This window comes from Malurus melanocephalus, unplaced genomic scaffold, assembly GCF_030028575.1.
Source record: "Malurus melanocephalus ecotype Western Australia unplaced genomic scaffold, MMel_1.1 scaffold_14, whole genome shotgun sequence".
Lineage (NCBI taxonomy): Eukaryota > Metazoa > Chordata > Aves > Passeriformes > Maluridae > Malurus > Malurus melanocephalus.
Genome location: NW_026623246.1, coordinates 4,866,645 through 4,883,728, shown reverse-complemented (window position 1 = coordinate 4,883,728; position 17,084 = coordinate 4,866,645). Strand labels below are relative to the sequence as shown.

At 40.4% G+C, this 17,084-nt stretch overlaps 1 protein-coding gene across 1 annotated transcript in view; it reads left to right on the top strand.

The window, feature by feature from the left end:
• The window catches only part of LOC130584398 (uncharacterized), a 17,771-nt gene extending 3,702 nt beyond the window's left edge, over positions 1–14,069 (top strand). Inside the window, exons 2-5 of the mRNA XM_057384364.1 lie at positions 10–130; positions 5,017–5,555; positions 6,897–6,963; positions 11,677–14,069. Coding sequence (XP_057240347.1) covers positions 10–130; positions 5,017–5,555; positions 6,897–6,963; positions 11,677–13,196 — 2,247 coding nt within the window. The 3' untranslated portion in view covers positions 13,197–14,069. The remainder of the gene's footprint in view (positions 1–9; positions 131–5,016; positions 5,556–6,896; positions 6,964–11,676) is intronic.
• The last annotated feature ends 3,015 nt before the right edge of the window (positions 14,070–17,084 follow it).

Below are 17,084 nucleotides of genomic sequence, written 5' to 3'. Positions count from 1 at the left end.
TGCCCCGAGCCCGCCCTGCTGCGCGCCGCCGACAGAGCCGCCCAGTTCGCGGGGGACGACTTCGCACACGCCGCTCCCGAGCGGGGCGGGGGTGCCCTGGGGGTGCAGCTCACCTGCGACGTCAAGCCAGGTGCGGGACGGCAGGAGGGGCCCGGGGGCGGGAGGGCACACCCCACCCCCTACACCATCACCCCTTTCCGTGGCACTAGGGTCCTGCAGCCCGCGGAGGCTCAGCGTGGTGGCGGAGAGTCGCAGCCGCAGCGTGCTGGATCTCCTCGAGCCGGCAGGGGAGGAGATCACACATATCTGCAGGGTCAAGGGGCTTCAGCACCTCTGAGAACCCGGGCACCGGGGAGCCTGAGTGACTGCACCAGACTTTCTTTTGGGAGAGTTAGGAAGGCARTCTGGCGCTGGTCTATACAACGTGTGAGGGAATTGCTGCCCTGGCTCCCCTCTCTGCTCCCCTACAGCTCCCCTCTGCACACATGTGCACCCAGGAGACCTAGAGCTGTGGAAATGGCAAAATCTTTTTTAGTGCTGTTTTTAAGTGTAAGATCTCTGTCGCTTTTTTCACAGCCTGGTATTTCTGGTGCTTTTAATATATAGCAACATCGTAAAATGCTTCCATGGGGTGCGTATATGTTCCACACTCAGGCAGGCTGGTGCCACAGTAAGAAACTTGCTACTGCCGCCAAACTGTCTTGCTATAATAGGCAGGGGAAAAAATTGTAAAGCCTGTCTTACAGTATTGTTCAGAACACTTGCCTGTTCGTTGRCAAACACAGCTCTGATGAATTAGGTATCCCTGTAGGAAGCCAGGTATGTCTATGGGTATACTCACAGGTCAGCCCAAGGTGTATCTAATTGGGATTTGTGGAGTTACTGACATGAAGAGCACCAGTAGGTATTTAATAATCATGAAACAGTTTGGTTTAATGCCTTATCTGAAAAGTGTAAAATATATGAGGAACAGTGATTAGTTTCCCATTGATGCTAAAAGCTAATGGAAAGCTTGAAGAAGATAATTTAAGCTTTGTCACATCTGTGTGGTAAACATGAATGTTGTGGCTGCTTCAGACACCAGAGCATATGCCAAGCRTAGAAGTCGTCAAGGTCTACTTAGTGAAGTGACATCTCCTCCAAAAGAGACTCCTGCACTTGGTGATTCCAGTCCTAGGACTGACATTTAAGCCTCCCTGTGCCTAGTTCAGTGACTCTATCTAGCTTCATTTTGCCTGAAACGGTCCCCAGTTGTCTTACAGCACCTCTGTATGCTCCATGACCAAAGGTGAATGGAAGATGATTCAGCGTGGTTATACAAGCCTTGGCAAACAGTAAGAGCATWCTGCTTGTACAGAAAAGAGTAAAYTTTTGGATGGTGCTGGAAACAGACRTGCTGTATCTCTGTTCAAGTCTTACAAAGCATCCAGCTCAGCATGACCTCTCTCACCAAACATCCTCTTATTCTTTGCCTGTCTTGGATCGGTCTGTGCTGCCCAGTCGCCAACACCATCAGCAGTTAAAGCTGACATGGTGAGTTACATGCACCTCTCATGTCCTGGGCTTTGGGTTTAGGTCCTCTGTCCCCTCTGATGTGGGTCAGARGAATTAAAGCTAAAGGGTCAGAGTTTGCTCTTTCAATTTTATACTCTTTGCAGGCCTGATGCTGGATGAAGTCTTGGAGGAACAGAAGTGTGGTTAGAAGTTTCCCTTAACAAAATCCTTGAATGCATCAAGAATGGATTATGGGCAGTGGTGGTCATGGATTTGTGCTTTCATCTTCTGTGGCAGAGAGAAGTGTCCTATAAGTTGGAGAGAAAGTGTACAGCACTGCCACTAAACCRTGTCACCTCATGGAAGGCATGGAAGCACACAGCGAGCAAACCTGTGGTAACACACGAGCTTCTGTGTGAGCTCTCACATGAGGTAGCTGCATCCTCAGAAGTTCTCCTCTCTCACTGCTGTTGTCTTGTGCCCACTGCTGCAGCTGATGTGAATGAGACTTGCTGTAGACATGCTCTGTCCAAACTGGACAAAGGACATACATACATGTTTTGCCCATTCCAAAGACAGGACCCGACCCAGACCTTCCTAAGTCAGCTTTCTCTCCTAGGAGTGGAAGAACAGCATACTGAATTCATCAACATCTAGCAGAAATTCCATGTATTTGGCATCAGGAACAAAAAAATAAGGCATGTGGGTTGTCTTTGATTTCCTTCRAGTCAGTGTATAGGCAAGCATCCAGTGTTCTGCTCTGCTTGCAACCTTTAAAATTCTCTGCGTTTCCCTGAGACCTCCTTTTGAACACAGGTCAGTGGGTCTCCTGCAGCAATGCAGAGAATACCTTTTTCAATCCCCATTTGCAGCTGGAGTCAAAAATCTTGCAAGGTTTTTATAGCAATTTCAGCATGGCTTGTCTACTAAAACAGAACAAAAAAATGTGTTAATTACATCTCTAACTGGGAGAAATGCATTTACAATTGTCTGGGGATAGCTGCAACTCAAACAGAAGTAATGTCCATAGCAAGGGRGAATGACTTCCAACTGAAAGAGAGTAGATGTAGATAAGATACTAGAAAACAATTCTTTACTGTGAGGGTCATAAGGCCCTGGAACAGGCTGCCCAGAGAAACTGTGGATGTTCCATTCCTGGAAGTGTTCAAGGCCAGGTTGGATGGGGCTCTGAGCAACCTGGTCTAGTGCAGGGTGTCCCTGCCCATGGCAGAGGGGTTGGAACTGGATAAACTGGATAAACTGGATAAACTTTCAATGCAAGCCACGACTCGATGATTCAGAAGGTCAGTGACTGTTCCGGTCCTTCTTTGTTTCTAGGGGAAAACATTTCTGTGTAGTTACCATTTCAGCATATTTCCTCTAATACCAGCCGTGTGGGATGTTTCTTTGCCATTGACCTCTCCTCAGACAGCAGGGAAGCTGGAATATTCTGCCTAGGTGACCCAAAGGCCATTTTTCTACCTGCATTATTTCACCATGCACAGRTGGGGACCTGGTGGCCCACCCCAGCCTATGACTGCCAGCTTTGTGACAGTGCCTGAGCAGATTCGCAGTGATTCTTTAGTAGTTAAAATATCCCTGCTCTGCTTAACCTGCTGGAGAAAACTGTGTTTGGGTGAGCCAATTAGTCTGTTACTGAACCTGTTAAAAGCCCCATTCATATGAGGTGCAGCCCACTTGAGTGCTCGCTGGAGACAACACCTGATAGCWGCCCTCCAAGGTACAGGCCAGTACCAGGGGCTGGAGCTGATTCCCAGCACGGTGTTGGTGTTTGCAGGCTCATGTGCATGTGGCAGGTGACTGTCACTCTCCCCAGCTGCCTGCCAGAGCCCGCACAGCCCAATCTGTAGGGGCCACAAACACCTTCATCATCTTTTCAGCCAGTACCACCAGCACCACACCTACTGTCTGGAAGACTCCTGCCTGCTGCAGCTGCACCATTGCTTCTCTTGGCCTGATGAAGATGATGGAGTGCAGACTCATAGCTCAATTTTGCATCAGATGAGCCCATTGTCCCTGCTATTTCTCAGCAGCACTATGAGTGCACCTTACTTGGGATGAAAGACTGGCATCCCAAAAGCAGGAACGCATGGGAACTGGGTTTTGTTTTCTTATCCTGGTCATTTTTTCCTCTAATCTACTATTCTGCAAACTACCTTATTATTTACATTAATGCTGAAAAATAAATACTAATGTGTACCTTATGCAGTGAGTAAAAGTAACCAAACAGCAAAATATTTTGGGAACTGTAAACAGGAACTGGATATGATCTGTTATCACTGTGTCATCCTTTATGTTCTGCGGTTTTAAGAATAAAAATCAGTGCTGCATAATAACAGATGACTGGTTGTATGGATTCAGGATTCTTTCTGGCAATGTCCAGCAGCAGATACTGTAGAAAATCTGGCATGATATTTTCCTAGATCATTATCCCAGCTCCAACAGTTTGTTGCTTAGATTTCCTGAATCTGATTGACGTCTGTGTATCTTTTAGCCCAAACAGATTTGATTTTTGAATTTTTATTGTGCATGGAATTGCTGCCTTCATTTAATGTCCCTTAATTCTTGTATTGGAAGAAAGACTGAAGAGTTTTTCCATATTCACTTGCTTTAGGGTACCTATAATATAGCACAGTTGTTTGGTTTCTTTTTTTTTCCTGATCCTGAAAAATCTTACCTGCTTTCTCATATTGCAGCAGTATCAAATGTTAGAGTTCCCTTGTTGCCCTTTTTGTGAACTTTTCAGTTCTTCTGTACTCCTTTTTGAGATGGGGAACCAGGACTGCATGCTGTATTAAGATGCTCTATTGATTAATGTAATGTCATAATGGTATATTATCTTCTGTTATACATTTTCCTTCTAATTAATCCTAGAATTTTATTTGCCTTTCTGACCTCTGTTGGACACTGAACTGATGATTATATGGCTTTGTAGCCCAACATTTATATCTAGATATATTACTTCAAGATTGTTTTCAAGGGATAATAATAATCTACAAGTATGACATTTGATCTAAAAAATCTTAGACTTTTTTTTTCAGTGGGAACCTCGTTTCACCTTTATCTCCTTTGAACTTCTTTTTTGTAATTTTATTGCTGCTGCTCAGTATCATAGACTCCTTTTGCAGCTCTCAGCAATTGACCCTTACTTTTACCACCTTTAATAGCTTAAAATTCACAGCAAGTTTTATCACCTCATTTTATCACTTCTGCAGTGAAAATGGACCATTTACTTTTTACTGTGTTTGAACATGTACATACGAAGGATTAATGTGTTATTGATGTGATGCCTAATTTATGCCTTGAAGCAGGGACAAATAATGTTGCTTATAAAAAGGAAGACCATGTGGTCTCATGGAGGTGCTACAAAGATAGTAAAGGAGCTGACCTTGTAAAGATGACTTGAATTTAGTGAGACTTTTCGTTAACTTACTAAAATTGGAATGCTTTTGAAGAGATAATGCAACAAGCTTGGACAATAATTGATCATTTGTGTTTCAGGAGAAAATGAAGTTCCATCAGAAGATGCCCTAATACTACAACTGCACCTTGCAAAAGGGCATGAGAAATTCACTGAAATGCTAAAAAGCCAGCAGCAGATCATTGTTGATCTGCAGCAAAAACTTGCTGAACAGCAGCACGTGTTGGTTAGCCAGCAACGGGAGATTCTTGAACAGCAAAGAAAAATGTATGAGCAAATGGATCTGATCAAAGTCCAATATGGCATGCTTTTTGATACAGTGAAACAAATGTCATTTCAGAGTTTGCAAGAAGATATTCAAAATTATTTTGAAAGTCATCTTCATGGACTTCAGAACCAGGTCAGAAATCATCTTCAGAAGTCATACTCTGTGCATAAAGTAGAAGTGGATGCCAAAGTGATTAATGTTGGGGAGTCTTTGCTGGACTGTGGCCTTTGTGAAAGCGATGAATTTTGCAATTTCCAAAAGACACCTTCACAATGTGAAAAATGCACATTGTGTCCTGCTGGTTTTTTCCAAATGGCCGAGTGTTCTGCAAACTCTGATCGGATTTGCCAGGTGAAACATAATTCTGTATCTTTCAGTTACTGCTTACAAAGCATGKTGTTGGACATGTTGGGATTACATTATGGAAATAACTACTTGGAAAACTGGAGAAATCCAGTTTGGAGCATGTGTTTTACTGAATGGGTCTGTGGCATTTCAAAGTCTGCCAGAAGGTTTTTTTTTTTGCGGGTTTCTCTTAGGCATTTAGTGTTCTAAATAAGGCACTAGTTTGTGCCTCTTGGGTGTGACACTTTCCCAAACCTGACAGCTGGCAAGACTTCAGTTCTTTCCATGTGGTGGTAAAAGACATCCTAAAACATTTAGACTTAYGCATACTAAATTTGTTTATGTAATACCCTGACACTCTACAGGAGCTTCTAGACATCTCTGAGAAGTACAGGAAAGCTTTACTAAGCTTTATTAAGCAAGTCATTTATTTGTAAGTTTGGAAACAGAAATTGTTAGTTAAAAAATTGTAAGAACTAGTTACCACTTCAACATAGCACACAAATACACTGATAAAGAAAGTGGGTRCTTTTATTGTTAAATACATTTTATTATACAACACAATACCAGAATGCAAACAAAATTAGATTTTTTTTGTTCTTTTTCTGTCATTTAGAAGTCCTAAGATATGGGCAAGTTATTATTTAAAGCAATATCTTGTTTGCCAAGTGTTGCCCCCAATTCTCAGCTTAATATGAGCCTGACCAGCTGGTGATCTAAGCCCAAGGTGCTGAGAACCTGAAAGTGTCTGTCCAGTTCTCGCTATGCTAGCTTCAGTTTTCTTAAATGTTAGCATTTAAATGTTAGCATTTAAATGCAAATGTTAGCATTTAAATGTTAGCATTTAAATGCAAATGTAGGCTGCTTTTCTTTCCCCTCTGCCTGCTGTAGGGTGAAAGGAGGGCTCATTGACCGGGAATATTTCTTTTTCATTTGCTTTTCATTGTGTTTCATGGTTAGCACCTTCCTCCTAGACTAAATGTCCTTAAAAGCCTGTCCTAACACTGGCTTGATTGCTGGAACATCCTTAAGATCTATGTATTGATCCTGGGGATGTGCATCATAACAAGTGTTCCTTCTGCACCCTCTCCATTCAGCTCACTTGCACTCTGCTCACTTGCTGTGGTCACCATGCAGTGTTTTTGGATACCTGGTTAAAACAGGGAACAAATCCAAGTCAAAATTGTCTTGCTCTAACATGCTTGTGATATAGACCTCTTTTCCCTCCCTAGATACACCTACGACCGACAGATAGATGTCACATTTCAATGTCACACATTTGAAATGACTGTTTCAAATTTAAGCTGACATGTTGAAGTGTTTCAATACGATTCTTGTGATTTACAGGACAGAGATGAGTGCACTGAATYTCCAAGCATTTGTGGTGAGAGGATAAAATGCCTCAATACTCCAGGTAAGTTATGTTCTCTAATAATCAAAGAATGAGGATAATTAGATCTTCAGGAACAGGCCAAAGAAATAGGTAGGGACTCAAGCTTATATGTTAGTGAATAGTGACATGCACAGCTTGCTGGAATCAAAGGGGTTGAAAAACACTAAACTGTAAATTGACAGCARTTCTTGTGGGCAGTGGTCTATTTAGGACATTAATATCCTCTAGAAGGACTGGATGGTCCCTTTTACCTTATTTTCATGGGGGTTTATATGCTTTGTTTTTAATTTTCTCTTATGACCTGTCTTTCTTCTTGTTTATGCTGGTGCAAATAGGGACAAAATCAAAGGCACTATTCCTAATGGAGAAAAATAGATGTAATTTTCCTTCTGGTACACTGGGGAATATATCTGATTTGATATAATGAAGACTCTAATAAGACCTCCCTCATGAATCTGGTTCTCCTTTAGCAAAAGTATTGTCAAATACTGAGGAAAGATCAAGAGTTTCCATCATTTGAGGACASTTGGGGGAATTTTTTAGACATTTAAGAACAGATCTGTCTGGTGTTTTGCACTGCAGACTCCATTATTTCATTACATTCTCATGGAAGTCAGACACGAAAGAGCAAAATTAATAGACATACTGAGCAAGTTGTATGCAGGTACTAGGTTTCTTTCTATTGGTCTAATTTCTGATCATCCAAAAAACTTTGTAGGGAGCTCTGTGATCAAACAGAGCTTTTCCTCCTCTAGGCTTCTAACTTATAAGAAGAGGGTGGTCTCTCTGAGGGGCAAGGGCTGTTTTCAGCTGATTATGAGTGATTTTGTGCCTGTCCTACCCAGTCACTAGTGGAGAAAAAAATGGGTCCCTAGAAAAAGGTTAGAAGGGGGTGTGGGTATTCTTATATTGTCCTTATTTCCTCTGGGCAGGAACTGTGTTGTTTTGGTGTTTGAATGGTGTTTAAACTGTGTTTGAGTGGTGTTACTAMAAACACCACAGGAAACTGGAAATGACTTGAGGAAGAGAGCACTTAGTGCTGCCTTGCGTGGTAAATGCTGCTGAGAGTCTTAGTGGTGGCTGGTTGGGGGCAAGGCAGCTTAGAGCACAAAATTTCAGTCAGAACATTGGAAAAGTGTAAGGCTTTGTCTCTTTCTTTGGTGAGACATTGGGTTTGCTTGAGTTGGTGCTTTTTTGGGTAGAAGCCCACAAGGTGCCAGCCCTCAGAAAGGAGAGCCACCAATGTGGTGGTCATTTGATGTTGCTCTTGTCTGTGGCTTGGAAGAGGGAAGGCTTTAATGAATTTATTCAGAGGGTTCTGTGGCAGTGAGGGGGCTCAGACCAAGAAAGRGTCTGTACAATTGCTGGAGGAATGTAAGTGAGGGCAAAATACTGCCAAGAAACAGATAAATAGTGACGGTGTGTCAGACCACAGAAAGGCAGCAACAATGTATTTGGGAGGAAAGGAATCTCCCCTTTCTTCCTTTTCTCCCAGTTTTAATGGTGACTTATAGATATATGAAAGCAAGTTATTTCCCATCACCTGACAGGAATCAATGTCCTGGCAATGTTGTTCCCATCTGTCATGGAARAGAGAGTGWTCCTTTTCGTTTTTTGTTAGAGACRAGTGYTGCTTTCAGCCTGTCTGTGCATGGTAGCTCATTATCTTACACAAGTGCGATTAACGTGTGAAAAGAAAGGCTGAGACTGAATGTCTGTTTTGGGTAATGAAGGGAAGAAGGGGATGTGATGTGCCATATGAGTTCCAGATGTTGYATGTGGTTACTTCAGCTGCACGCAAAGGTTGTTGCATCTGTAGCAACTCATGTTCAATGCACAGTGTGAGGAGAGATAGAACAAATGACAGTAAAGAATCTTGTAACTAGGAGCATCTCTTTCTTCACYCTTCTACTTTCCTCTRCATCATACMTTCTTCCTTTGCTGCTTTTTTTCACTTGTATGTGGGCTAAGAGTTGTTAGGTTATTTGATTAAAGGCTACTCATCAAGTTTCAATAACAGTTGGAGGTATACAATTAGTGAAAATGAAATTTGGTGCATCATTTCCTTCTTAGATAACCATGAGAGTGGCCAACAAATAGTATCAACCAAAAGCACCCTCTCTGGAATGCCATGCAAAATAAAGAGGACTTACTGTAGAACTTACTGTGGGATGCAGGGGGAGGAGGAATAAAAACCTAGACAGATAGCCTTGGTTTGTAATTAATCATGTTGATATGTGATGATCCAAATTTGACATAGAGTGTTTAAGAAGAGAAGGATTCCCATACTTAGTCCGCTTGAATGTAACCTTTGCATCRGGGAGYTGTGAGTAGTAGCAGCAGAAAAATRCATGCATGGCTTACTCTAATTGCCCTACAATTACCTTGCCCCACGAGTGGCAAGGGCAGGGGAATGTGCTGCAGAAAGACTCAATTTCACAAAACCAGGCTGAGTACAGCTGGGCTGCTCACTGTGAAACCAGGTGCAGCAGTGCCCAGAGCCAAGGAGTCAGGAAGACACAGCAGAGGTTGTAAAATGGTAAAGAGCAGCAGGAAACAGACCCAGCATGCTGCTGTGCTGGTTTTCTGATGTTTGGCTGTTTTTTTGCTGCTTGACCTCTTCTGGGCAAAGGCTAGGGTGCTGTTCTAGCAACTGTGGCCTCAGTAAAAGCAGCCTATGTGTCAGGCTTTGAAGTCACTTATTTGAAGTACCCACAGGGGAGCACCTGCTGCAGATCGAACCAATAAAAGACTGGACAGCAAATTAATGCACGTAGCCATCACAATGGCAYGTAGCCATTGTGAAATTGGTATTTGTAAATACTGAAATATACATTAAGATATTTTAAAGAAATCAATAGCATAAAAAATGTTTCTAGGCACTACTGAAAATCTTCTCTGCCATGTGAACCAGCTATATGTGTGTATTTAGTTCATCCARTATTTCTCAGAGGTGGTGGAGCTACTGATATGAGAAATAAAAGTGGTTAAGAAGTGTCATGTGAGCAAATACATCATGGTTTAAACTGATTTCAAAGGGAAAGATTGTCTGGGACTTTTTTCTATATTCCCTCTAGAATGTATTTAGTTGAAAAAACATAATCTTACTTATTTGGCTTTTGTTTCCTCATTAAAAAACAAGACACTTTCAGAGGGGAACAGTGTTACATTGCTCTTGACCTTTTTTCAGATGGAAAGAATCTTACTGTTCTGCAGTGAAATATTTTGATAAAATGGCACCTGGCCTTAGAAAGAATATTCTCACATCATATACTATACAGTCCTACGTGTTAGTGGAGAATCATCACTTAAGTGAATGAAATGTAAATAGACAAAGGGATATGAGGGTGAATATATGAAGTCTGTATAAATTACCAGTGTGTCTGGTGCTCTCTGCTAAATAAGGGAGTATCAGAACTGAATTCTGGCCAACATTCTGACCCCCCCGTGGGCCAGGTGAGTGTGCACTGCTCTGTCTTGCAATTTGTAGCAAATGTAGCATGTTTTTCTGTCTGCATCAGCAGTCAGCTTAGCCAGCCCCATCCTGGACTAGCAATGGAGAAATATGGCTTGTTGGGTTCCATGCAAATGCTTGTAGTCCCAGACTTAGAGCAGATCCCAGCCYAGATATAGGAAGTTTCCACCTGAAGAATAATGCAGATGTATGACACAGGATCTAAATAGTAAAGGAGTTTAAGAAGATCTATTAGAAAGGTGATTATTAAGTTTTGATCATGACAGTAAAAAGCATAAATGAATTCATTAGTTTTAAGTTTTGAGGCACAAGCTAAAGGTGGTTTATTATTTAGGATGTCTCAGAAGTTGTATGTTGATTTAGACCCTGAAATCTCCATGCACAAAGGTTTTGGGTTCTGGTTGCTCCAGGTGGAAGCACTGGCAGCTGGCAGTGCACTTGGAAAATTGCCATAGAAAATTACAGGCTGTTTTTAAAACCTGTTTTTTGTGTGTGCATTCTTTGATCCGCTGGGGTCATGGGTGTGCCATTTAACAGCACAGAATTGCTTTATGTCAAACTAAGTAATTTCAAATGGCACATGTATATTCTCCTCACTGTTTGTAGCAGTTTTTTACTTTGGTTTGATCACAGCTGCTGGTGTCCCATATCTTAGGGCACTGGTTTTCCACTTTTTAAATGTGTGGACTGCTGCAGAGTGATTTGAAGTCTGCTGTTTACAGTTTTGGTTTTCCTATTGCCTCCTGCAGTTTTTTTTAAAAACCTGTGAATGGAGTGAATGCCTGGGATCCCTGTCCCTTGGGTTGCAAAGCACTGGTTTAGCAATTTTAGCAACAGCAGGGCTACCCTGTAGCATACGTGGGCAGGCAGGGCACATTTGTCCCTGTGTCAGGAACTCTCCATTAGCTGAAAGGATCTTAGCTGCCCAGTCACCATGCCTTTTACTCCAGGGAAGGAAGGGATTGCCTTTGAAGCAGTATCATTGTATTTAATACAGGTTTTGGTTAGAATGGCCCCTATATGGCTTCTTTTTTACTCCAAACCATTGTTCTTGGCATGGACAAGGTGAGTTATGCCATACATTTCCTCTGTATGCAATCAAGGTTCCTTTAATAGTAATATAACATCATAACTGTCTTCTATTTCCTCTCTCATGATCAGATAAATTATCAAAGATACTTGATATGTGGAGCTGTAGAGTTCTTCTTTTTAGTAGTTTAAAGGTATGACAATAAAAAGATTCCATTTCCTGCGAACAGGTGGTTTCCGATGCCTTGGAATTGCTGAGAAAGATGCAGCTTTGGGGATGTGTGGAGAAGAGTATTTCTTTAACAAGGAAATGCAGGAATGCCAAGCGTGTTTGAAATGTGAAGATGGAATGGTGGCCGTGCCTTGTTCCACTGTCAGTGACACSGTTTGTTCAGCTGCCAGTGAAAACAAGCTCTCAGAGTCCTGGGCTGCCAACATCGCTCTACCCTCTGTGAAATCTGGCATCTCTCAGGTCTACTCTGGCTTGAACTTGAAGATAAAGGGAAAGCTTCCCTGTGAAATCCTGTCCRTTGAAGACAGCAGCCTGGTATTCAGGCAACATGGGCTGTTGTGGAYTGACCTAAATTTTGCAGTAAAGCACAACTGCAGGAACTTTTTGCAACTTTCCTTAAAGCTCAATGGCAGCGAGGAAGGCTACGAACTGAGCGGTGTTCGGATAGAGCAGCCAGAAGGAAAGTATTTCCAGAGCACTAGTTTAAGCAGTGCTGCTGAAGTGGAGCCCAGCCAAACTCTTTCTGTGTATTTGAGGAGYCCTAATCAATTCTGCAATCAAAGCAAAGACTTAAATATTTATGATCTCARTACCCCACTCAGTTTGTTTTGGTTGTCCCACGACACAGGTGCTGTGGCACTCAGTGCACAGATGTCTACAGCAATGCATTACCAAACCAACTATCGACCTACCTTTAAAATAATTTCTGTTTCTGACCCTTATATGCTAAGTTTATCTCATGATGGCAGAGCTATAAAATTCACYGAAACTGGTGTTGTCAAATTTGTGTTTCACCAAGCATTGTACTCCATGGGTCACACTTGTGTCCGGGAGGGCTTCTCCTTAATTTCTTACATCAATAGGAATGGTACCAATAGAGAATTAATGAATGTGTTTAAATCTGGGGTAAATTACAGAGACACATCGATATCTGCTTCTGGGGCCACAAAAGTTGGTGCTGGAGATCTGGTTAGCTTTGAAATACTTTCTCCTGCACAGTGTAAYGTTCGGTATTTTGGAGATAGTTCTGGAATTAGCATGTTTAGCCTCATCTGGATCCCTTCAGCAGTTTCCAGTGCCATATCAGCCACAGTTTCTGTTACAGGTCTGCCTACTGGAGCTGTGAGAAACAAACTACTGGATTTCACCCAGGTCTCAGCCAAAGAAAAACAGATACAGCTGGTTTCTTCTGGACAGCTTGCTCAGAAGTATTTTATTTTTACTGAAAAGGGAGTTGCCAGCCTTGCATTTAACTTAAAGCTAATCCATTCTTGCAATRTGCTCAAAGTGACTCTCAATCAGCTGAGCATGGATCACATGCAGCCCACAGCAATTGCTCAGCAGGTTGGAGGGCAGATGCCAGAGGGAAGCACATGGACCAGTGTGTCCCTCCGTGCATCTTTTCAAGTGCACAATGGGACACTGATATCAGTTTCTCTTGACTGTGTGCGTGGAAGGATCAATCAGATCACTCAYGAACATGGAACCAGTATATCTATTTTATGGATTTCATCTTAATTTCTGCACAGTGATGTTAGCATGGAATTGGGGTTTAAATTGTATTTGGATTCTACTCTGATTCTATACRTATTTGTCACTATACTGTGTTGACTTGAGCAGATCATCATGCCAAAATGCTCTCAATTTTAGGAATATTTAAATATAATCTGAACTGAATGATCACTATTAAAAGAAAACAAGAGCTTTCAGTGTCCAGGTTTTTGATTCTGTTACCATCCTCAGGCAGGGAAACACTGAATTCAGGTCAAACCTTCTTATTTTTAATAAAGCARTCTCTTAAAATTGTGTATTTTTGGACCACAAAAAATTGCAGCTGAGGGTAAATAGGATTTAGTACTGTAACAGAAAGCAGCACAGCCAAATAATTGAAACCTGCTTTCATTTTTTTTCAGGCAACAGGCTAATAAAAAGACCAAATATACTTCAGGGCTAATTTATCTACATCTTACAAAATGTTGTCCGTTCCATAAATGGAGAGAATATGCCTCAATTAAGTGATAATGTGGCAACACTGGAGTATACATTCTTAATATTGTGGAAATGGACTGATCAAAAATAGAACACTGTTTTTACAACAAAAAGAGTGGAACTAATGACTGCTCTAATTTCGTTTGGAAATAATGTGCATTTAAGTAATTTGGGAAGGCTTTTCCCTGTTTTTAGTTTTGCCAGTGAAAAGTTGCAGAATGAGAAAGAAGGAAGTCTATTCTAAGAAGAAAGAGTATATAGGCAAAAAGAAACAAGTACTAAAATAATGTCTTGAAAATTAGACTTTTGAAAATTAAGCAAATTTTTATTCAATTTCTTTTAAACACTAGAATATTTTTCTGATTGAAAATAAACATTCACAAGTCTTTTTATTTTGCTGAACAGCTGCTTACATTAAAAAGGTTATTTTTTTGTCAAATCAGTCAGTTAATTCAAAGAAATGGTGTATTCATTGATGCTAATTTTTAACTTCTTCCAACTTTTCCATCAAATAATTCTTTCTTTTTCTAAATTATGTAGCCTGTTTTCTCTCATATTTTCTTTCCTCCTCTACAAATGCTTCTTCACTCCCCTTTCTCATTTCTTTTGTTAGGAGTAAATGATGTGCCCTGTGACATCTTTCCAGCTTTCTTTCAGCATTTGTGTCACACATGTAACTACACAAGAGAGACATTAACAATGCACTTGCAGGCTGTCTTATATCAACCCTACAGAAAAGAAATATTATGCACAATATAACTTTTATGTGTCTTCCTGAGTATGTATATCTAATATATATATACATTGCTGTGTTTTTAATCTGTTTTGGAGTTTCTTACACTGCTTTTGCTATATAATGTCTTCCTATTATTTTTCTGTACTAGAATGAACCCAAGTGCAAGGCTTCTATCTGGTGGTTGTTTTAACCTGTGACATTATAACTGTGTCCTTAACACTGAAGTTATGTTTCCCTCATCTTTTTTTTTTTTTTTTTTTTTTTTCTCCAGGAAAGATTCAGGGTTTGGACAAACTACTCTCCTGCTCCAAATAGAGAACAGTAATTTTTCTTGCTTTCAGCTGCAAAGTCTAAGCAGTCTGCCACAGGGCACCTTACTGGGCTTGGTGTTGCAGCCAGCATAAGAACACAAACCAGTAATCCTGGTGTCCCCAAAGTCTGTCTGTGACAAAGTTCTTAATGTCTAAAGGTAGCCAGGGTCTCATTCGTTGTCTCAAGGTCATAAGGAAGGATGAATTAAAACTAACATTTAAGGAGTTCAACATTTTCGAAATACTGTTATCATTACAGAGAAGGAGTTTGGAATGAAAGGCACGTGTACCTGTTGTACACAGAAGAGCTACCTTACCTGGGAGCAGAGCAGTTTTTCTGGGTACTTCACTCTTGGACTCTGCTGAGGCTGAGTAAAGGTGAAATGGCACAGGAGTTAAAGTTCTTCTGGCATACCCATTCTGCTGTCTGTAGAAAGATACATGTGATGTAGGAGAAGCTCTGCAGAGAGCTCACCTGGGTATTTCTATGGTAAGAGTTCAGGGAGAGGCAATGTTAGAGAAAGCTAGAAATTATATGCTGATGTTTTTGTTCTAGAAGAAGTTAAGAAAGTCACTTTCTCGCAAACAGAGCCCCTKATTTTCCTTTGCTGGTTTATTCTGTGCAGTTTTGTTGGAGGCTGTCAGTCCCCAGTATGACAGCTTAAGGCTCATTCTAGTTTTAACCCTGTGAAGCAGAGATCAGAATCTGGTGTTAGAAATAATCTGGTACATGTTTAGCAAAGTGCAGATGTTACTTGAATATAATAAACTTTTGCCTATGTATAGCATATAGGAAATATAATGGCATGATTTGTATGAGTGTGCATTATTTGGGTGAGATTGTGAGATCAGTGGGGTTACTTAAACAGGGAAAAGAGTGATGCTCCAATCCTGTATTATGTATGTTGGTGGTATTTGCATTTAAATGGACCAGTATTAGAGTTTTTCTAGGATACTAGAAAAACTACAAGGAAGGTACAAGTGAACATTATTACAGCTGAGAGAGGTTCCAGAATACACATGTGTTCAACCCTTTTTGGGGGGTTCTGTTGGGAGTGCCCAGAATTTTCCATAAATTCAGAATAAATTTTTAGGTGCACAGGGACAGCAACACAGTATTTTGCAGCCATGCGGTAGTGATAATGCATCTAACAATGTTTTACTCATGTCATCTGTGATAAGRCACTTGGAGAATGAAAAAAGTCTTATTCAGTATATATTATTAATTGTAATTTGCAGCAAGATTAGCCTTACTTCAAGCAAGAAAAGGCTGATCATGAAGCTTTTTTTTTAGTCTCTCCCTTTCCAAAAAAAAAAAAAAAAGGCTGGATCTGTAGTTCAGGGCACTCACTGACCTTGGTTATAGCAACAGGAATTTGGAGTATGTTGGAATCAATATGGATTTATGATAGCCTAATTAATGGCATAGTATATAGCCTTTGCATCTATGAAAATGATATATATTGCCTCATACCATGCCACAGTAAGTGGTGCACTATGGTTCTGAATAAGATAAAGGTCAAGAGGAATCGATGCACAATGAATGCTAGTTTTATGGCACTTATCCCATTTGCTGTAATAAATTGCATGTTTTATTGACAGGTATCTTATTAATTATATTTACAACTGTTGAACTTTTTAATGATTTTTTTCCCATATGGTTTCTTTCTATTAATGGTACAATATAATACTGCAAAGTACAGAATTCATTTAAAAGCTTTTATTTTGATCTTCTGATACCATATTCATGAATATGGTTAAAATAGCTGGAGACAGTCTCTTCTGTCTTTTCTGCCAGAGGGTGTTTCCAAARGAAATACTCACAAAATAACAGAGTAGGTATAAGGCTGGTAGAATTTCCCTGTACGGAAGGAGTTTAAGTTAACACATCCAGGAAAGCAGGTGGTTATTTCACTGTATTATGAAGATAATGGGCAACATGTTGTTATAGAAAACTTGACCATTACAAAGGAAAATAATTTAGCTTGCATAGTGCTGATCAAACAAAACGAAAAAACGATTTGGCTTACAAAAACCTGCATTGTTTTGTATTGGGAAACATTTTGTAAGTTCAAGGCTTGTATCTGAACATATTTATTACCTATGCAAATTTTTTATGCTTTCTGTAAAGTCAAAACTGGGCAAAGTATGTGAAGTCTATTTTAATATTATGGATGTTCCTCTGTTCTGTGGTCTCTGCAGATTGCAGTACACTGTGAAAATTATTTTCTTGTGGTGCTTTTTATGAAATTTTCTACTTTGAAATATTACCTTATTTTAAAAATACTGTTTAGACACTTGTCTCTTAATATTATATTTTAATATGTTTTAAGAGAACTTGACTGAGATAAAAATGATAAATAAAATAAA